Source organism: Dendrobates tinctorius, unplaced genomic scaffold, assembly GCF_039654945.1.
Source record: "Dendrobates tinctorius isolate UK_male_01 unplaced genomic scaffold, ASM3965494v1 ptg000056l, whole genome shotgun sequence".
Classification (NCBI taxonomy): domain Eukaryota; kingdom Metazoa; phylum Chordata; class Amphibia; order Anura; family Dendrobatidae; genus Dendrobates; species Dendrobates tinctorius.
In genome coordinates, this window is record NW_027361724.1 from 6,450,846 (window position 1) to 6,473,637 (window position 22,792).

Genomic DNA, 22,792 nt, shown 5'->3' on the forward strand with positions numbered 1-22,792 from the left:
CGTTTCCAAAATGGGGTCATTTGTGGGGGGTTTCCACTGTTTATGTACATTAGGAGCTCTCAAAAGGCAACATGACACCCGCAGAACATTCCCTCAAAGTCTGCATTCCAAAATGTCACTACTTCCCTTCCGAGCCCCGACGTGTGTCCATACAGTAGTTTTCTCCCACATATGGGGTGTCAGCGTACTCAGGACAAATTGGACAACAACTTTTGGGGTTCAATTTCTCCTGTTACCCTTGGGAAAATAAAAAAATTGGGGACTAATTGATCATGTTTGTGGAAAAAATACGATATTTTTATTTTCATGCCCTGGCATTATAAACTTCTGTGAAGCCTTTGGGGGTTCAAAGTGCTCACCTCACATCTAGATAAGTTCCTTAGGGGGTCTAGTTTTCAAAATGGGGTCATTTGTGGGGGGTTTCCACTGTTTAGGTACATTAGGAGCTCTCCAAAGGCAACATGACACCCGCAGACCATTCCATCAAAGTCTGCATTCCAAAACGTCACTACTTCCCTTCCGAGCCCCGACGTGTGTCCATACAGTAGTGTTCTCCCACACATGGGGTATCAGCATACTCAGGACAAATTGGACAACAACTTTTGGGGTCCAATTTCTCCTGGTACCCTTGGGAAAATAAAAAAATGGTGACAAAAAGATCATGTTTGTGGAAAAAATACGAATTTTTTATTTTCACGCCCGGGCGTTATAAACTTCTGTGAAGCACTGGGGAGTTCAAAGTGCTCACCACACATCTAGATAAGTTCCTTGGGGGGTCTAGTTTACAAAATGGTGTCATTTGTGGGGGGTTTCCACTGTTTTGGTACATCAGGGGTTTTCCAATCGCGACATGGTGTCCGATCTCAATTCCAGCCAAAAACGTCAAATGGCGCTGCTTCCCTTCCGAGCTCAGCCATGCGCCCAAATAGTGGTTTACCCCCACATGTGGGGTATCAGCGTACTCAGGACAAATTGCACAATAACTTTTAGGGTCCTGTTACCCTTGGAAAAATAAGAATTGAGGGTGAAAGGATCATTTTTGTGGAAAAAATATGATTTTTTAATTGTACGGCTGTATGTTATAAACTTCTGTGAAGCCCTTGGGGGTTCAAAGTTCTCACCACACATCTAGATAAGTTCCTTAGGGGGTCTAGTTTCCAAAGTGGTGTCATTTGTGGGGGGTTTCCACTGTTTTGGTACATCAGGGGTTTTCCAATCGCGACATGGTGTCCGATCTCAATTCCAGCCAAAAACGTCAAATGGCGCTGCTTCCCTTCCGAGCTCAGCCATGCGCCCAAATAGTGGTTTACCCCCACATGTGGGGTATCAGCGTACTCAGGACAAATTGCACAATAACTTTTAGGGTCCTGTTACCCTTGGAAAAATAAGAATTGAGGGTGAAAGATCATTTTTGTGGAAAAAATATGATTTTTTAATTGTACGGCTGTATGTTATAAACTTCTGTGAAGCCCTTGGGGGTTCAAAGTTCTCACCACGCATCTAGATAAATTCCTTAGGGGGTCTATTTTCCAAAATGGTGTCATTTGTGGGGGGTTTCCACTGTTTTGGTACATCAGGGGTTTTCCAATCGCGACATGATGTCCGATCTCAATTCCAGCCAAAAACGTCAAATGGCGCTGCTTCCCTTCCGAGCTCTGCCATGCGCCCAAATAGTGGTTTACCCCCACATGTGGGGTATCAGCGTACTCAGGACAAATTGCCCAATAACTTTTAGGGTCCTGTTACCCTTGGGAAAATAAAAATTGGGGTGAAAAGATCATGTTTGTGGAAAAAATATGATTTTTTAATTGTACAGCTGTACGTTATTAACTTCTGTAAAGTCCTTGTGGGTTCAAAGTTCTCACCACATATCTAGATAAGTTCCTTGGGGGGTCTAGTTTCCAAAATGGGGTCACTTGTAGGGGGTTTCCACTGTTTAGGTACATCAGGGACTCTCCAAACGTGACATGGCGTCCGATCTGAATTCCAGCCAATTTTGCATTGAAAAAGTCAAACGGCGCTCCTTCCATTCTGAGCTCTGCCATGCGCCGAAACAGTCGTTCCCCCCCACATATCAGGTATCAGCGTACTCAGGACAAATTGCACAATAACTTTTGCAGTCCAATTTCTCCTGTTACCCTTGGTAAAATAAAAAAAATTGAACCTGAAGTATTTTTTTTGTGAAAAAAAGTTAGATGTTCATTTTTTTTTTAAATATTCAAAAAAATTCCTGTAATGCACCTAAAGGGTTAATAAACTTCTTGAATGTGGTTTTGAGCACCTTAAGGGGTGCAGTTTTTAGAATGGTGTCACTTTTGGGTATTTTCTATCATATAGACCCCTCAAAGTGATCTCAAATGTGATGTGGTCCTAAAAATAAAATGGTGTTGTAAAAATGAGAAATCGCTGGTCAACTTTTAACCCTTATAACTTCCTAACAAAAAAAAATTTTGGTTCCAAACTTGTGCTGATGTAAAGTAAACATGTGGGAAATGTTAGTTATCAAGTTTTTTGTGTGCTGTATCTCTGTGATTTAAGGGCATGAAAATTCAAAGTTGGAAAATTGTGAAATTTTCAAAATTTTCGCCAAATTTCCGTTTTTCCCATAAATAAACGCAAGTTATTTGAATGAAATTTTACCACTAACATGAAGTACAATATGTCACGAGAAAACAATGTCAGAATCACCGGGATCCATGGAAGCGTTCCAGAGTTATGACCTCATAAAGGTACAGTGGTCACAATTGTAAAAATTGGCCCGGTCATGAACGTGCAAACCACCCTTGGGGGTGAAGGGGTTAATACAGCTAGGCCTTATTTATACTGTCTAACACAGAAACTGTCATTGTTGCCCATAGCAACCAATCAGAGCTCAGCTCTAATAATAAAATAATAAATAAATGTTATTTCTATAGCGACGACATATTCCGCAGCACTTTACATTTCAGAGGTGATTTGTACAGACAATAGACATTACAGCATAACAATAATCACATAGATTATAACAAATACCAAGAGGAATGAGGGCCCTGCTCGCAAGCTTACAGTCTATGAGAAAAGAGGTAGACACGAAAGGTGGGTGGTAACAGTTTCCCTGATTGTATGGGCCAGCCATAATGTTAAGTGTGTAACAGTACAGACGCAGAGGGCTAATGGATGCATAAAGCATGTGGGAACATGATGCGGGGAACCTGGTTATGGTAAAACTTTTGGCTGTGCCACACAGGGATAGATTAGGTTAATGTGTTGAGGCGATAGGCCAGTCTGAATAAATGCGTTTTCAGGGCATGCTTAAAATTGTGGGGATTGGGGACTAATCGTATTGACCTGGGAAGTGCATTCCAAAGAATTGGCGCAGCACGTGTAAAGTCTTGGAGACGGGAGTGGGAGGTTCTGATTATTGAGGATGCTAACCTCAGGTCATCAGCAGAACGGAGGGAGCGGGTAGGGTGGTATACTGAAGCAAGGGAGGAGATGTAGGGTGGTGCTGAGCCATGGAGGGCTTTGTGGGTGAGGGTAATAAGTTTATACTGAATTCTGGAGTGGATGGGTAGCCAGTGTAATGACTGGCACAAGGTAGAAGCATCGGCTCTCATTTTTTAAACAGCTCAGGGAAAATGAAAGCTGAACTGAGATTGGTTTCAATGAGCATCAAAGACAATTTTCGGAGACAGGAAATACAGGGGGAATATATCTGAAATACATAAAGAACTGTAGGATTCATTACACAGTGCAGTGGGGACTGATGAAAATTACATTTATTGATATCACATTAGAAACAATGCTCAGTACCACATCTCCTCTTGTCTACTCAACCCCGATGGCCAATAGTAGATCACAGAGCAGGTGGAGGAGCAGTTAATGTTATCTGTACATGGAGGAAAGCAGGGAGACTGGAGAAGAAGCAGATGGTTGTGGGATATGTGGGATATGTACTGTAGTTTACAGTGGTCACATGGACAACACTGATGGACTGCCCACTTCACACTGAGCAAAGACACAAATGTAGTGGAAATGGAGCAAAAAAAATTTAAGAAACTATCTGGCGAGCACTGGGAGGTATGGCTAGGTCACTTAAGAGGTTATTAGACTTCAGGAAGTTTAAAAAAAATGATAGATTATGGGATATCGCCTTTAATGATATAACATACTGTACATCATTCATGTGACCTCTGCGGCCAGTCACTGACCTCAGTCTTTACAATCTGTTCCTGTAAGTGTCATCACTGAGGACAGTAATTAGCTTTAGTGGGACATATGCAATGCATACTTCTTACCACATTCCGACTAGACTTGCCTTGCCTTGCCCTATACACTTGCATTGAGTGAGACTGCGCCCATCTCGTCGGAATGTGTCCGGGAGTGACTGCAGAATTGTAGTTTAAGACCAGACAACCACTTTAATATTTTTCATTTGATAACATTTCTTTCTTACAGATTCTTATCTAAAACTGCATAGCAACTCTATTTATTGACAGATGATATAACCATGGCTGGAATCCTTAGGCCAATATCCCGGGCGCTTCTTAACTGTCTTGATACGACTGCCAATAAATACAGGTGTCAAGCATTCTTATACATATTATCTCTGTCTGTCTGTCTATCTGTCTATATTACATTGCCCATACAGTATATACATATATTTATATATATACTGTATGGGTGTATACAGTATATGTGTGTGTATGTGTGTGTATATGGCGTTGACAACTGGGATATAAGTACTAATGAAACCATGCGCTGTAGTATACATACGTTTTACGGTTAAAGTGGCGCTGACTTTGTCATTTCCACAGATGAATGTATATTCAGCAGAATCTTCGCTGCTTGTGTTCATGATAATCAGTTGGTGTAGTTTTCCCTGAACTACAATCTTGAACTTTTCACTCATTTCAATTTCCACTCCATTCTTCAACCAAACAGATGGTACATTGAAGTGGGACACCTCACACTGGAATGAGGCTGTCTTAGTTTCAGGGACTTCAATGTTCTTCATGGTCTTTGTAATGTGTAAACCTAAGAAGGAACAAAAGTCAAATATTGATCACCTAATAGTTTTTTCATAAGCAGAAAACAATAAAACATAAAGAAGGAAGACAAAAAAAGAATATTAGGGATTCCCCTTACTTTCCACAAACAGCTTGACTTTGCACTCAAGTTGTCCAACTACAGCTGTGTACTCGCCGGCATCGGCAGGAGTCGCATTCTGCAAGATAAGCTTATGAACTTTGCGATCTGATACTATCTTATGCTTGTCGCTTGGTTTCAGCTCCACATTCCTAAACAGCCATTTGACTGGAACAGTATCATGAGAAACACTGAGTTCAAATGATGCTGGTGTGTTTTCCAGAGTAGTCACATCCTTGGGTTTCTTGATAATTTTCACAGCTAAAAAAAAAATAATATAATAGCACATTAACACAGATGTCAAAGATGTAGCTTTTGAGATATTCATATCCAATGTGAATAACTTACTCTCAACATGGAGTCTGGCATTAGCACCAATCTTTCCAAGTTTGAAGCTGTAAACCGACTCATCTGGAACAATACAGCTCTTGACTCTCAAGGTGTGCATTAGTCCATCTACTGTGATTTCATACTTGTCATTGGATTCCAGCTCCACACCATTTTTGATCCACTGGGCTCCTTTCACATCAGGATGAGTAAGTTCTACACTGAAAATAGCATCTTGTGTCTCAGTAACAGTTTGGTTCTTCAGTGTCTTCTTTATCTTAACAGCTAAAAAAAAATAATCAAGATATAACCATGAAAGACTGTATTCCATATAGTTAGAATTTACTAATGGTATGTAAAATAAACAAGAACTGACATTTGGGGAAAAAATATACCATTGAGCTGATCAGCACTGATAAAGAAAGGCTTTGGGGGTGTTTTATCAAAGCTTTCTTGTCAGAAAGCTTAGTAAAGTTGCAAATTTGTGGCACAATGCAAGGTTTCACAAAATATGTCATTTCTGGTGTTTTCATGCCATTCTCGCCCCAGCTCTAACAAAGCGGGCAGAGCTGGAGAAGGATAGGAGCGTGGCGACCACCGCTCATGAAATTCATGATCAGCAGTGGCATTTGCTACTCCATACAAATTTGCCTTCGCTGTAGTAAGATTTGTGGTCTGGATCATGTAGTGCACACCCCACTATGCACCTCGCCTGATTCATTAAGAGGCGTGAGTGTCTCCTGAATCAGTGTCTGTTCCAAAACATCCCATCATCAAGACAAGTTAAAAAATCACCGGTCTTGAATCAGCCCCTATATATCAGATTAAAATACAGCAAATGTTTTCCACTGAGTCTGTCCGTTCCCTTATTGAGTATACAAGCTATAAGAATTCTGGACAGCTAACCTTCAACTTTGAGTTTTGCAGATGTTTTAGATGTTGCAACTTGATAGGTATATTCTCCAATATCTTCAAGCTTGCTGATAGGAATTATAAGCTGTCTCTTGGCACCAACTGATTCACTTTTGATGCTGTCACTGAAGTTAATTGGCTTTCCTTCTCTTAGCCACTGTCCTTTGGAGCCTGGATTAGCTACTTCACACTCAAATATTGCTTTTTGGGATTCAGCAACTGTGAGATCCACAAGCGGCTTGCTGATAGCACCACCTAAAGGAATAAAAGAATGAACACAGTAAGACAAGTAATGTCATTTCCACTACATTTGATGTAATTTCCCAAATATTTTTAGAGTTTCATGGGTCTGTGAAGTACCTGAGACTGTAATTTTTCCACTAGTTTGCTGTTCCCCAGCAAAGAATGTGTACTGTCCTTCCTCATCCTTCATCATATCAATAATTGTAAGAGTGTATATCTTGCCCTTGGATTCGATCTTGTACTTTGGACTTGGCTTAAGTTCTTCATTTTTGAAGAGCCATAAGGCGTCAATTCCTGCATGGGATAATTCAACCTCCAAGGTCACATTCTGAGTCTCTGTGCAAGTTCTGTCACTTAAGCCTTTTATTATTGTGATTTCTGTAAGACAAGAAATAATTTTGTATATTTATATTTTTGTTTAATTCTTTACGAGAGCTTTCCAAAAACAAATTACAATGTTCTACCATGCAATATCTATTATTAGTATTTTCCATGCAGAGGCATATACTGTAAGTTCCACTAGTCATTTTTTTAAAATAAAAACGTCACAACCTCTATATACGGTAATTGCCGATTTGCACTCAAAACTCATATATAATAACAATACTAATACTTACTTTCCACTGTAAGGTTGCAGGTAGACTCCACTTTACCAATCATCAACTTGACTTGTCCTGCATCAGAAGCATGGGTTCTTGAATATACCAGCCTTTGCTTGGCACCTTTGGCAATTGCTTGCACTCGGTCATCAAGTTTAATTGGATGATCATTGATTGACCATTTGGAAGAAGTCATATCAGGAACTGACACTTTACATTCAAGGACAGCCTTTGTTCCTTCAATAGCATGGACATCTTTTAGAGGTATGACAATCCCAACACCTGCAGAAAGGAAAAAAATAATAATTACAACATGGCTTACATATTAGACTTGGAAAAATATAGAAACAGAGTGAAATGTGTTAACACTCACTATAAACAGACAATTGTCCAGATGTGGAGAGCTCCAGTTCTGGTACAGTAAAGGTGTATTTTCCAATATCACCGGCAGTGGCATCTTCAATAAGTAACATGTGTGACTGTTTGTCAATTACAATATGAATGCGATCACTGGGCTGTAGCTCTACTCCATTTTTCAGCCAAACTCCTTCAGCATTTTCAAGAGATACTTTTACTTCCAGCTGAGCTATGTCACCCTCACAAACTTTCTGATCGGAAAGACCTTGTATGATTGAAATAGGACGGGCTGTAAAAAAAGATAAAGTTATAGTAAGAAATCTATAATGAACCTAAAAAAGTAATTTATTTTTCATAACTAAAAGACAATAAACTTACGTTTCACTTTCATCTGTGCAGTGGTCTTTTTCCCAGCAACCACAAAACTGTATTCTCCTTGATCTTCTTTTGTGATGTCTTTAACTGTAAGAACCTGACGTCCTCTGCGGGATGTAGTAACATATTTGCTACTAGGTGTTATCTCTGTATCACCATGGTACCATTTACCCTCGATGTCTTCAAGAGAAATAGCGCACTCAAACTCTCCGGATTGTGTTTCTGGAACCTCAATGTCCTCAAGCTCTTTGGTAAACTCAACAGGAGTACCTATAAAAGAGATGAGTATTCAAGATGACATTAAGAAAGTTTAATACCATAGGTCCACAATCTATGAGGAAAATGTTAGAGGTAAAAGTGCTAGCTTGGTACAATTGTCCAACCATTATTTCCAAAAACAAAACAAAGTAGTGCACATAAAGTTGCATGACCCAGTCTTGCAGGCATGGACTGTGGGGATTTCGGTTAAGTGAAGGTATCAGATTGTGAGTAAAAAAGTAGGTGGAGAGAAAATGGAGAAAACTTAATTAAAGGGTCTGAAAAACTTCTTAAAAAATGTTTCTTTATGACAAACTTTAACTTGTAGATATTAAGAATCTGTCTGTGGTAGCGCATTCCAGAGAACTGGTGTAGCGCAAGCAAAGCCTTAGAGTTGGAAATTGGAATTCTGAGGTTTGAGTTATGAAGGATGTTAATCTTACACCATTGGCAAAATGTAGCATGGGAAGGTGGACCAAGCAGAAGGAGGCGATATAAAGTGATGCAGGACTTTGTAGGTGAGAACGATAAGTTTATATTTGTAATCAAATGTGGATGGGCAACCAGTGCATTAATAAACAGATTGGAGAGTTTATCACATAGTATATTAAGAACACACAATTTCTTTGCTGTTGTGATCAACAATCACTTTTTATTATATACATTGAAGCTCTTATTTACCTTCAACAATAAGTTTAGCAGTTGTCGTTACAGACTCGTCTTCTCTAAGAACACATGAGTATTCATCAGCATCTGACATTTCAATTACAAGCACTGAAAGGAAATGGATCTTTCTTTCTGAATGCATTCTGTACTTATCACCAGAATGAACTTCCACACCGTTTTTGAACCATTTCACTTTCACGAATGGCTCTGAAGTTTCACACTCGAAGGTTGCCATGGAATCTTTTTCCTTTGCTGTCAGATCTTGCAATGCTTGTGTAAATGTGATTAGCTGTTTGCCTGCAAGGTAAAAAATAACAATATGTTATCAGAGAAATATAAAATATAATTTAGTGGATGGATGAGTGATTAGAGATCTCTCACCTTGCACGAGCAAAAATGCGTGACTTGATGTTTCACCAGCTACATTGATGGCTTTTACCATGATGCTGGCAGAATCTTCAGCCACAACATCTTTGATAACCAGTTCACAGACGTTATCTTCTGGCCAGTACCAGTAAGTGCGCTCTGATCTTTCAACTTTAACACCATTTTTAAACCACTGGCATTCAGGATCTGGTTTTCCTACAACACGGACACGAAAGTGAGCTTCTGTTCCCTGAGCAACTGTTTGACTCTGAATTCTTTCAAATATCTTGGGAGCTTCCATGCTTGGGGATAACTCAATTCTGTCTGGCTTGAAGGTTGGAATAGTGATTTTGCCTTCAGCTTCGAGTGCTTTCTTTTCTTCCTCTGTTAGTTCTTTGGTCACATGAAGAAGATCATCTTTTGTCTTTTTCAGCAAGTCCTCATATGCTTCATCTTTTCTACGTGATTTTAGTTCAACAGCAGTAATAGCTTCATAGTATCCTTCTTCTGTCCTGCGTTTAAATTTGCTACGGAGTTCTTCTGATTCTTCAGAAATTTTGTCATGAGTAATTTTTTCAGCCCTCTTAAGTTTTACAAATTCTTTTCCTCCTGCTTCAACTTTCTTAACTTCAAAAGGAAGTTTTCCTGACTCAGCTGGAAGAGCTGCAACTTTTGGCTCATGTGTTCTCCTAAGCACAGACCTAAAATCTTCTTTTTGCTCAATTTCTAGTTTTACTGAATGGTCAACTGTACCCTCAGGGTTTTCTGCTGTAACTTTAACATCACCAGAATCATAAGATTTGCAGTCAACAATTTCAAGGTAATAGATGCCATCATAGCGAAGTCTGAATCTTTTGCTTTTACGAATAAGCTGCCCATTAAGGTACCAATTTACTTTTGGTTGTGGATATCCAGTTACACGGCACCGGAATCTTGCTATTTCTCCTTCATAAACTCTTGCGGGTTCAGGGAACAAAACAATTTCTGGTTTTTGCTTTTCTTTTGAATCATCTGTTACACCTGCAAGGGCACCTTCATGTGCCAGCCTTTCCAGCTCTTCGATTCTTTGCATACCTCTTCTTCCTTCTGGCAATTGAGTTTCCTCAACAAGGCTCTTCTCATCTTTCACAATTAAGGTGGCAGATGTGTGGTCTGTTCCATATTTATTTGTTGCCCTGCAAGAAATAACACCACTGTCTCTGGGATAGGCTACTTCAAAATCGAGACTACAGTAACCAAACTCATTCACCATTCGGAGCCTGTTTGCTGCAGCCAATGGCTTTCCATCATGAAGCCATTCAACAACCATTGTTGGGTCTCCAATTGGTGTAAGACGACACTCAAAGTGAGTAGGCCCAAAGCGCTTGAGCCTTACTGAGGTCAGCTTCTTCTTAAAGAATGGCTTTTGCTGTTTCTCCTTATCATACAGGTCTCCTTCTTCCCATTGTTCCTGGCCATAGCGAAGATGTAATGGCTCCAGTTCTGGAGCTGCAATTTCCTTAGCTTTGTATGTTCCCTTTGGAATAATTAGTTTTCTCTCTGGTTCAGGCTCAGTAAATTCAACTTCAACATTTACTTTGCATCTAGTAGTGTCACGTCCAGCTTTATTAATAGCAGTAGCGGTATACCATGCAGCGTCGTTGCCAACTGTAGACTGAATTTTAAGTGCTGCTTGTCCTTTGCTTCCTTCAATTCTGTGTATAAAAATATATTTTATAATCAGTGTCTCAAATAAGTATTAACATTTTATGTAAAATGGGTTAAGAAACTTAAAATATTATATTATATACTTACAATATGTTTGGAAATTTGTGAGATGCTATGATGTCGCTGTTCTTCAGCCACACAATATCAGGATTGGGGTTGCCTACAGCTTTCACAGCCATTTCCAGTTTATTGCCTTCTTTGACACTGACATTTTTAAGCTTTTCCACAAACTGTGGTCTTTGTAAATGTTCCTTGGCTGCAGAGAAAACACACACAAAATCAGATGAAACTATAGTGCTAATACCAAAAACTGAAGAAAAGAGAAGCAAAGCAGAAATATTGTACCTTCCACAGTTAATGTCATTGAAACTGAGGTTTTGCCAGCTCGGTTCTGAGCAATGACAGTCCATTCTCCAGAATCAGTTGGCATAGCTGGGACTATGATAAGTGACTGAGTTCCATCTTCCTTAACAACAATTTTATGTGTGTAGTCATTGACAATTTGTTGACCTAAAAGGTAAAAAATAACATAAAAGACATAACTAAACATAAAAAGAATATAAATAAAATATTTCCTTTATAATGTTTTATAATAGTAAGGGAATGTTAGTCTCTTCACTAACACAATTAATAGTTTTGATATTTTGTACTTTATGTAAATTATGCAAGTAACAAAATAAGTAAAGTAATATACTATAATATTAATTCAAACTCAATAAAAAGTTCTTAAATAAGTTACCATTATGGAACCAATATGTTTCAGGCATTGGTCTTCCAACAACTTTCAGGTCAAATCTTGCAGTTTGTCCTTCAGAACATTTGAAAGATGCAGGTTTCAAGACGAAGACTGGTTTATATAATCTCTCCAACTGGGACTCATCAGTTTCATCCAGTCGGCGAGCAGGGGAACGTGCTGGAGAACGTGCAGGAGAGCGGCTTGGCGACCTTGGAGATACAGACCTATAATAATACAAATTAGATATAAGTTATACCAGATAGAAATAATGCATCTGAAACACAATATCAATGTAAAAATATATGTTAAAAAGATCAATACCTAATCCTTTTTACAGCGTCTGGGGCTGGCATATAAGCTGGAACTCCAGTTGGTGCCGCTGGCTCCACGTACAGTTTTCCAGAGCAAATCGCATTTCCTTTAAAATTGCTGGCCAAAGCAGTGTAAATTCCCTCATCTTCAGTCAATAGAAGAGGAATGCGAAGGCTGGCCCTTCCGTCCAGTAGGGTTTCCATTTGAAAGCGTCCTCCCTGTTTAATGCGCTTACCATCCTTGAACCATGCAATCTGTAATACACAGAAAGAGAAAATTAATAACCTAATGTTGGAGAAGGACTACTGTAAGTGTAATCCCAACTAATCTGAACAGAGACCTGAGGCACAAATTTTGTAGTAAAAAATGGGCTCTTAGCCTTTTGAAGACATCATTATGTCCTAATATAACATTAAAAACTTAATGCTTAAAGTCTGTGAGTTATATATCATGTAATTACCTTTGGTACTGGGTAGCCAGACATCTTGCAGTGGAAAGTGACCCCCATTCCTTCAAGGATCTGATAACTTTTCAGTCTAATATCAAATCCTGACTCAATAATTTCAGATTCCTGAACATCAACAATCATCTCTTCTCCATCTTCTTCAAGAAGTTCTTCTAAGCTGATTTTGATAATTCTGTATTCAATTTCTTTGATCAGTTTCTCTTCAAATGCAGTTAGCCTATATTCCTGCAAAAATAAATTACACGTTAATTGAATAATAATTGATATATTAATGGATTTACATTATTGATTACAAAAGTGATGCCTATTAAAAAGGAAAACACCAAAATTACAAAAACGTCAAGCTAAAATTTTGAAATGACCTACATGAACTAACATTTCTGCAACTAGTCTCAGTAGTTAACATGTTGTAAACATGATCAGTAATAAAAGGAGCTGTCCCCTTTCAGAAATATTTATCTTGTAGACTAGTAGCTATAAAAACAAACAAACCAGGGACCAATGCTCTCTCTGCCACTGGCCCAGTCTCTATTGTCTGTCTGCAGCGCTGGTGTCATGCCAATAGTGCCACAGCCAATCAGTGCGTAGATGGCACGAGCCGCTCAGAGCCATCGAGCTCGCTGTTGATGTGATACCGGAGTTGGGGCTGAACAACATAGTTTGTGGGAGGCAGCAGAGAGCTACCACTGCCTATGAGACTTTTCTGTAAGTCCTCTAGATCTTTAACCAGATCTTTATGATTCTGCAATGTATTTAAAGCCCTTCATCATTCTTATTTTATTTAATAAGCATTTACCTCATGAACTGTAGTTTTTACTAAAGTAGTATCTTTTGCCATCTTCTTTTTGATAAGGGCTTGTTCTCTTTCATACTCCTTATCATAGTCGGCAGGAGGTGCCACGGGTGCGACTTCGGCTATTTGTGGTTGAGGTACGTATGGAGTTGGCTCTTCATGCATTCTCACTTGTGAGTCGTATTCAGCTGTTAACAGAAAAAAGTAAAGAAGTGTAATAAATTAAGATATTGATATATGATATAATATATATATATCTCAAGATATTGAAAATGTGTTTTTGTGTCAATCCTCCATTACCTTCCTCTATTAGATTGGTAGTTTCAGTAGCCTCTCCATGTTTGTTACGAATAACAACGCTGTATTCTCCAGCGTCATCAGCAAAAGTCATAGAAATCTCAAGCTTGCATTCTCCAGTTTCCTTATTATATGATACTTTATATCTGTAAGGACATATATAAGTTGTATATACTTAGAGATCCACTTGTTCTTAAGGGGTTAAGTGAGATACCTTTCTGCATGCAAGTTAATAAGTGCATTGTGAATCAAGATAACCTTTGCTATGTGTGTATTAATACTCGCTGTGAGCAGGGTAGAGTATTTGGGAGGGAAAAGGGATAAATTGCTGTAAGGTCTCCATTAACTAGTTTACATACATAAATGTGTATTATATATGAATATTTTTCTTACTCAAAGTATTACTTTTCTAATGTACTTTTAAGCATAGCAAGAAAATAAATGGCAATTAAAAATTGTAAACATAGTATTTAAATAAAGAAATAAATTAAAAATCAGTTCTCAGATTGTATTTATGGATTACCTGTATCCGGTACTTAGGGGAACGCCAGCCTTTTTCCAGTAGATATGTGGCTTGGGGTTTCCTCCAATCTGACATTCAAATATGACCCGTCCTCCCTCAACTAACTTCTGGATTGTTGGTTTTCTGATGAAGTAGGGAGCTACTCCTTCTCCAGTTTCAGGAGCAGTCAACTCTACTTCCATCTTTTGCTCCTCTGTTAATCTGTAAAGAGACCATACATGGTATTATTAACATTACTCTTTATTTCAGATGTATAATAAACTGTACTTTATATATGAAAAGCCACCCACTTATATCTGTGTGCCAGACACAGTGTGTCTCCTATACCTGTGGCAATGAAAAAAGGGAGCTGTGGTTTTATACACAAAGTTTCTGGGTCTACAGTCGGGATCCAAGGGATAACGTTTCTCCTTGCGGAGAGTGACATGTTAAGCATGCCGAGATGAGGAGACTTTTAAGCTGCAATGCTCCTCTGGGAAATATACAAATTGCCTCTTCTGAGAGGAAGTGGACTAGAACTCTAGTGCCACCTATAGGAAAGTAACAATCCTAAAATTCAGTGTCGACTCTTTAACGAGCCTTGTCACATGACAGAATAAAGCCAAAACCAGACTATCAATTTGCAGACACTGTGTTTCGGTATGCTGTCCCTCATCGGTGCAGATTGTGAGATCTGATTTGACTGTGTGAGAGGCGTCTGATCGGGATCCAAGGGATAACATTTCTCCTTGATGAAAGTGACATGTTAAGCACGCTGAGATGAGGAGACTTTTAATCCGCAATACTCTTCTGGGAAATATGCAGAGTGGAAGAGGACTGAAACTCTACTGTCACCAGAAACACAGTGTCTGCAAATTGAGATTCTGGTTTTGGCTTTTATCCTAAGTTATGTGATAAGGCTCATTAAAGAGTCAATATTTACTTTTAGGATTGCTATTTCCTATAAGTGGCGCTAGTTTCTAGTCCTCTTCCTCTCTGAAGAGACAATTTGCATATTTCACAGAGGAGCTTTGCGGCTTAAAAGTCTCCTCATCTCGCATTCTTAAGATGTCACTTTCTGCAAGGAGAAACGTTATCCCTTGGATCCCAATCAGACGCCTCTCACACTAGCAAACCAGATCTCACACTTTGCACTGAAGAGGGGCAGTACCTCAAAGCACAGTGTCTGCAAATTGAGATTGTGGCTTGGCTTATGTCCTAAGTAATGTGACAAGGCTCGTTAAAGAGTCGAGATTGACTTTTAGGATTGCTACTTCCTATAGGTGGTGCTAGAGTTCTAGTCCTCTTCCTCTTTGAAGAGACAATGGGTCTACTGTAGGGATGAGCGAATAGCTTCGGATAAGAACTTATCTGAATAGCTATAGAGCTTACCAAATCGGGAACCCGGATTACTGAAGCGCTCCCGATGATCAGCTGTTCGGCGCCGCAGCTGTATGTGTAGCGGTTGTTTCATTGTCACTTAAGAGTGCACACCAGGCACTCGAAACCCGTCAGGCAACTTGATTTTATTATGGCTTAATTTGCCACAATAAAATATATATTTTTTTCTTTATTCCTGGAGTGCCGTCAATCTCCTTTTTCCTGATTCCGCTATGCTAACTAGCTTGGACGTGCACCCTCCACATGTGATTTGACTCATCTAATTTGGATTAATCTCGTGGCAGCTCCAAGTCCTCCCTCCATGCAAATGTTACATTTTCCTCAAGCACAATTTTATATAACAACTAGCTGAAGAGCCTGGCGCTGCCCGGGCATAGTAACTAACTATGGTTAGTTATAACAAATTATAATGATTATATCTATATATTTAAAGATAAGTGTAGAGCCCCACCAACTCCGCAGAGCCACATTCACTATATTATCCAACATCATCCCGCCAGCCAGAGCTACCGGACTATTACCCCTAATATCCCACATCATCCCGTCAGCCTGCGGCCAGAACCAGAACGCTGAGTGGAACAGTCCTAACTTCCATACCGAGGATCCCTTTAAGAGAGGCCTGGTGTCAGAACCAGAGCTCTGAGTGGATTTGCCCTGACTTCCATATCAGGAATCCCTTTAGGAGAGCCTGGGATCAGAACCAGAGCGTTGAGGGATTTGCCCTGACTTGCGTACCAATGATCCCTTTAAGAGAGGCCTGGGGTCAGAATCAGAGTGCTGGGCAATTTGCCCTGACTTCCATACAGGAGATCCCTTTAAGAGAGCCTGGGGTCAGTACCAGAGCATTTGAAGGCAATTGCCCTGACTTCCATACCGGAGATCACTTTAAGAAAGGCCTGGGGTCAGTACCAAAGCGCAGTGTGGATTTGCAATAACTTCCATACCAATGATCCCTTTTAAGAGACCCTGGGGTCAGAACCACAGAGCTGAGTGGAACGGTCCTAACTTCCATTACGGGGATCCATTTAAGAGAGGCCTGGGGTCAAAACCAGGGCGCTTAGTGGAATTGCGCTAACTTCCATACCAGTACCAATGAACTCTTTAAGAGGGAAGATGTGCCTAAGGGATGGAAGATGTGTGATGGGATATGGGCAGGGAGGGGGGGATTCATTTCTGTCATGTGTTCTCTGCTCCTTTCAGGGGGACAGACAATGGCTGGGAGCTTATGTTCCCAGGGATGCTAGATTTCTCCCACCATTCAGTCTTTGCTGAGGTGTGGTCAAGTGGGAAAACTTGCTCATAGCAACCAATCACAGCTCACCTTCTTTTAACCAGCTCTGGTGAAATGAGAGATGCTTAGTGATTGGTTGCAAGGAAAACTGTTGCTCACAGCAACCAATCACAGCTCAGCTTCTTTTGAACAGCTCTGATGAAATGAAAGATGCTTTGTGATTGGTTGGTGATACACACATACATACATTCACTTTGATAGATAGATAGATAAACGGGATAGATTGTTAAATGAATAAGATGTTGCCTTTAATCGTACATAGTGATTCAAGTATATTGTGCCAAGTACTGCTCAAATAAGAGGGAAGTGGCCCTCTCTTGCACAGGGGCCCACAGGAAGATTCTCCTGCTCTCCTGTAGGCCAGTCCAAGCCTGCATAGATGTGTAAATATTAGTGTTGAGCATTCCGATACCGCAAGTATCGGGTATCGGCCGATACTTGCTGTATCGGAATTCCGATACCGACTTCCGATATTTTTTCAATATCGGAAGTCGGCATCGGAATCGGAAGTTCAGTTGATTGACAGCCTGACGTCATCATGATGCGCGGTGTGTGCGCATCATGATGCGCCGTCATTTCGGGCCTTCCGGGGGTCTCTGCCGGCCTGCCGGGGGGCTGTGTGGACTGCCCGGGGTCTGTACCGGCCTGCCGGGGGGCTGTGCCGGCCTGCCGGTGGTCTGTGCACCCTGTGGGGGTCTGTACCGGCCTGCCGGGGGGCTGTGCCGGCCTGCCGGTGGTCTGTGCACCCTGTGGGGGTCTGTACCGGCCTGCCGGGGGGCTGTGCTGATGTCCGGGGGTCTGTGCAAGCATCGTCCGATGGGACTACAAGTCCCATCTGGCGATGCCTGCTACCATGACAGTGATTGACACATTAGCCAATGATGGGACAGTAGTAGTCCCATCATCCGGCTAATGTGTTAAATGTTAAAAAAAAAAAAAAAAAAATACTACATACATACTACATGCATGCTACATACATACTACATGCTACATACATACTACATACATACCACATACATACTACATACATACTACATACATACCACATACATACCACATACATACTACATACATACTACATACATAACACATATATCCTACATGCATGCTACATACATACTACATGCTACATATATACTACATGCATACTACATACATACATACTACATATATACTACATGCATGCTACATACATACTACATGCTACATACATACTACATATATACTACATACATACTACATACATACTACATGCATGCTACATACATACTACATGCTACATACATACCACATATATACTACATGCATGCTACATACATACTACATGCTACATACATACTACATATATACTACATGCATGCTACATACATATTACATGCTACATACATACATACTACATATATACTACATGCATGCTACATACATACTACATGCTACATACATACTACATACATACTACATATATACTACATGCATGCTACATACATACTACATGCTACATACATACCACATACTACATACATACTACATGCTACATACATACTACATATATACTACATGCATGCTACATACATACTGCATGCTACATGCATGCTACATACATACTACATACATACTACATGCTACATACATACCACATATATACTACATACATACTACATACAATACATTCATACAATACATACATAGACATACAGTACATATAACATAGAGTAACATACTTACCAATACTTGTCACATTGTTCCCCAAAGCCATTGTCTTTTACGGAATAAATATTAACATAACAAACCACAAAAATACTCACCCACGATCCAAAGCAGTCCACGAGTGTGTCCCACGACGATCTTGGGTAGAGAACTGCAGCATCAGCTGTTGCTGCCGTTCTCTACGGGCTGCAGGAATCCAATGACGGAAGGTAGGTATCCTTCCGCACTGTATTCCTCCGCCACTTAAAAAAAAAAAAGTCCCTAGTCTCACTTTATGCCATTGCTGTGTGGGAAATTCCCACGCAGCAATGGCATAAAGTGAGACTAGGGACTTTTTTTTTTTTTAAGTGGCGGAGGAATACAGTGCGGAAGGATACCTACCTTCCGTCATTGGATTCCTGCAGCCCGTAGAGAACGGCAGCAACAGCTGATGCTGCAGTTCTCTACCCAAGATCGTCGTGGGACACACTCGTGGACTGCTTCGGATCGTGGGTGAGTATTTTTGTGGTTTGTTATGTTAATATTTATTCCGTAAAAGACAATGGCTTCGGGGAACAATGTGACAAGTATTGGTAAGTATGTTACTCTATGTTATATGTACTGTATGTCTATGTATGTATTGTATGAATGTATTGTATGTAGTATGTATGTAGTATATATGTGGTATGTATGTAGCATGTAGTATGTATGTAGTATGTATGTAGCATGCATGTAGCATGCAGTATGTATGTAGCATGCATGTAGTATATATGTAGTATGTATGTAGCATGTAGTATGTATGTAGTATGTATGTGGTATGTATGTAGCATGTAGTATGTATGTAGCATGCATGTAGTATGTATGAGGTATGTATGTAGCATGTAGTATGTATGTAGCATGCATGTAGTATATATGTAGTATGTATGTAGCATGTAGTATGTATGTAGCATGCATGTAGTATATATGTAGTATGTATGTAGCATGTAGTATGTATGTAGTATATATGTAGTATGTATGTAGCATGTAGTATATATGTAGTATGCATGTTGCATGTAGTATATATGTAGTATGCATGTTGCATGCATGTAGTATATATGTAGTATGTATGTAGTATATATGTTGCATGTAGTATATATGTAGTATGCATGTTGCATGCATGTAGTATATATGTAGTATGTATGTTGCATGTAGTATATATGTAGTATGTATGTTGCATGTAGTATATATGTAGTATGCATGTTGCATGTAGTATATCTGTAGTATGCATGTTGCATGCATGTAGTATATATGTAGCATGCAGTATGTATGTAGTATATATGTAGTATGTATGTTGCATGTAGTATATATGTAGTATGCATGTTGCATGCATGTAGTATATATGTAGCATGTATGTTGCATGTAGTATATATGTAGTATGTATGTTGCATGTAGTATATATGTAGTATGAATGTAGCATGTATGTAGTATGTATGTAGCATGTATGTAGTATGTAGTATGCATGTTGTATGTATGTAGCATGTATGTAGCATGTAATTTTTTATTTTTTTTTACATTCAACACATTAGCCGGATGATGGGACTACTACTGTCCCATCATTGGCTAATGTGTCAATCACTGTCATGGTAGCAGGCATCGCCCGATGGGACTTGTAGTCCCATCGGACGATGCCTGCACAGACCCCCGAAGCCTGCACAGCCCCCCGGAGCCTGCACAGCCCCCCGGCAGGCCGGCACAGCCCCCCGGCAGGCCGGCACAGCCCCCCGGCAGGCCGGCACAGCCCCCCGGAGCCTGCACAGCCCCCCGGCAAGCCGGCACAGCCCCCCGGCAGGCCGGCACAGCCCACCGGAGCCTGCACAGCCCCCCGGCAGGCCGGCACAGACCACCGGAGCCTGCACAGACCCCCCGCGGCAGGCCGGCACAGCCCCCGGCAGGCCGGCACAGACCACCGGAGCCTGCACAGACCCCCTGGCAGGCCGGCACAGCCCCCCGAAAGGCCCGTACAGACCCCAGAGAGGCTGTACAAGGGAAAAACAGGATTTTTCTTATTCCGATACCGGAAGTCCCATAGACTTGAATGGGACTTCCGGTATCGGAATCGGCGATACCGATACTTTTTTTTAAGATCGGCCGATCCATTCCGATCCGATACTTTGAAGTATCGGACGGTATCGCTCAACTCTAGTAAATATAGCTTACTACTATTGTAAAAAAAATGTTAGACCTCATGTAATTATATATTTTTGCAATTATATACCCTATCTCCCACCTACAGATCTAAGGTCAAATTAACTTAGGCAACAGCAATGTGACATCAATGAAGAAAAATGTGTAATTCAACACCTAAATTTATGTCAGTCAATTGCATGCGTAATGTTAAGCTAACTTAAAGGGATTGTCCAGTCTTCTAATAAAAGTCTGCAATCATTCTATGTGACTGCAGACTTCTGAATCCTGTGCAAGCAGTGAGGATTCATGGGTATTGTAGCTGAGAGCAGGCGGTCACATAATCGCTAGTATGCGATTTGCATACATGGGGTCACATGATAACTAGACATTCTTGGTTTCTCTAAGTTCAGGTGCATTGACCAAAGTCAAGCATGTCTAGTTGGAATGTGTCTGGAAGTATACAAAGTATAAATGTCTAGTTGGAATGTGTCTGGAAGTATACAAAATTCATACTCGTGGTCACATGACCACCTGCTCTCTCCGGCAATACTGGTGAATCCTGACAGTGTACACACCTCATAATGTCAGGATTCAGAAGTTTGTAGTCACATTAGAGTGATTACAGACTTTTATTAGAAGACCGGACATTGCTTTAGTCCTCTTAACTGAGATAAACTCTTGCGACAAATGATCAAGATGGTGCATTGTGAGTCAAGATAACTAAGCTATATGTGCACCAATGCACACATGCTGCTATGAGCGGGATAGAATAATTGGGAGGGGAAAAAAGAAACAATCTAGGGTCTCCACCCAGTTTCCCCCATATAATATATATCCTTAAACATTGAAAAAACTTACTTTTCTTCTGTCATTTTTTCAGTAATAGTTTCCCTTGCTTCATATTCTTCAGAAACTAGTGGAAATAAGAAAAAAAAACATGAATGGAAAAAATCTACAAACTAATTATCATTTAATTACTTTTCAATTACTTTTAATTTGATATAAATCTCTAAATACACAAGTAAATAACAAGCTCAGCGTTATTAGGCTAAACATGTTGTGGCTGTGGTGCATTTTTATGCCCCATGCACATAGATACTCCATTGTTTTGCTGAGGTTTTCAAACGTTGAGACAAAAATGATGTGATTTTGCTAAGATTGCGAAAAAAAAACCAAGAACATGTGGACGCTGCATTGTATGGGGATATACTGTATCACAGTAAATATATTTATAGATGCACAAACATACCATCAGCTCCATTCTCACTTCACACAAGTCACAATCAATCATCAGATGCACAGCCCTCTTTGCCACATGTCTAGACCCCCTGATAAGATACCATTAACCATATCAGATAGTTAGTACATCATAGGAACAGCTGCAGTTCCCTTCGTTACCAAGAACAACTTTTAGTCTCCAACACTTTGCTCCTATCATATTTCTTGAATTTGCTTAAGGAAAAACATTGCTAATATTAGGGAAGTAAATACTAGATTGCTCTTACACTTAAAAGGGTTTCCGGGGACTTTGGCTTTTTTTGGCTATAGGCTGAGAACTTACGAGTAGGTAGTTGCTATCTACCTGCCTGTTTTGCCCTGCAATGTTCTGTTTTGGCTAAGGCAGTGATTCTCCGGCTTCATTTGACCTCACATCAACAGAGCAGAGCAGTTCTTTCACTTTGGCTGTGCTCTGTTGACAGGTCGTCATTGTTGACATCATGCTGATTGACAGCTGGTTCCTCACAGTTGGGCAGTGGGGAACTGGCTGTCAATCAGCATGACATCGGCAGTGACGCCCCAGCTATAGAGCAGAATGGAAGAGAAGAAGCTGCTCTGTTGACATGATGTCACTGAAAGCAGGAGGGGTCTGTGATCTCTCTGAACCCGAACGGATCATCACAGTCCAGAACAGGCAGGTAGTTAGCAACTACCTGTAGGTAAGTTCTCAGCCCCATAGCCAAAGTCTTGGATAACCTTTTTAGGTGCCAATGACGTAAATTTCACCACTCTAAAAATATCTAACACCAAAATTCTGAAAAAGACACATAAGGTATTTTGCCTTTTAATGTCCTCTATACCATTTTAACCAATGCATTCTACTGATATACTGTATATTGTCATTTGCAACTAAAAGTTGCACCTTGGTTACAAAAGTTGCGAAAAATGAGCTAAGATACTGGCATACTCAAAAATAAAACTGTGAGA

The 22,792-nt window shown here is 40.2% G+C and overlaps 1 protein-coding gene across 1 annotated transcript in view; it reads right to left on the reverse strand.

The window, feature by feature from the left end:
• The window catches only part of TTN (titin), a 295,687-nt gene that overhangs the window by 238,308 nt on the left and 34,587 nt on the right, over window positions 1-22,792 (reverse strand). Inside the window, exons 15-33 of the mRNA XM_073577613.1 lie at window positions 21,446-21,500; window positions 14,065-14,265; window positions 13,545-13,687; window positions 13,248-13,432; window positions 12,446-12,676; window positions 11,995-12,239; window positions 11,677-11,897; window positions 11,283-11,447; window positions 11,025-11,193; window positions 9,246-10,924; window positions 8,880-9,161; window positions 7,944-8,210; window positions 7,582-7,854; window positions 7,227-7,490; window positions 6,727-6,987; window positions 6,361-6,621; window positions 5,476-5,739; window positions 5,128-5,388; window positions 4,756-5,016 (exon numbers count right to left, since the gene is read on the reverse strand). Of these exons, the coding sequence (XP_073433714.1) occupies window positions 4,756-5,016; window positions 5,128-5,388; window positions 5,476-5,739; window positions 6,361-6,621; window positions 6,727-6,987; window positions 7,227-7,490; window positions 7,582-7,854; window positions 7,944-8,210; window positions 8,880-9,161; window positions 9,246-10,924; window positions 11,025-11,193; window positions 11,283-11,447; window positions 11,677-11,897; window positions 11,995-12,239; window positions 12,446-12,676; window positions 13,248-13,432; window positions 13,545-13,687; window positions 14,065-14,265; window positions 21,446-21,500 (5,688 nt within the window). The remainder of the gene's footprint in view (window positions 1-4,755; window positions 5,017-5,127; window positions 5,389-5,475; window positions 5,740-6,360; window positions 6,622-6,726; window positions 6,988-7,226; window positions 7,491-7,581; window positions 7,855-7,943; window positions 8,211-8,879; window positions 9,162-9,245; window positions 10,925-11,024; window positions 11,194-11,282; window positions 11,448-11,676; window positions 11,898-11,994; window positions 12,240-12,445; window positions 12,677-13,247; window positions 13,433-13,544; window positions 13,688-14,064; window positions 14,266-21,445; window positions 21,501-22,792) is intronic.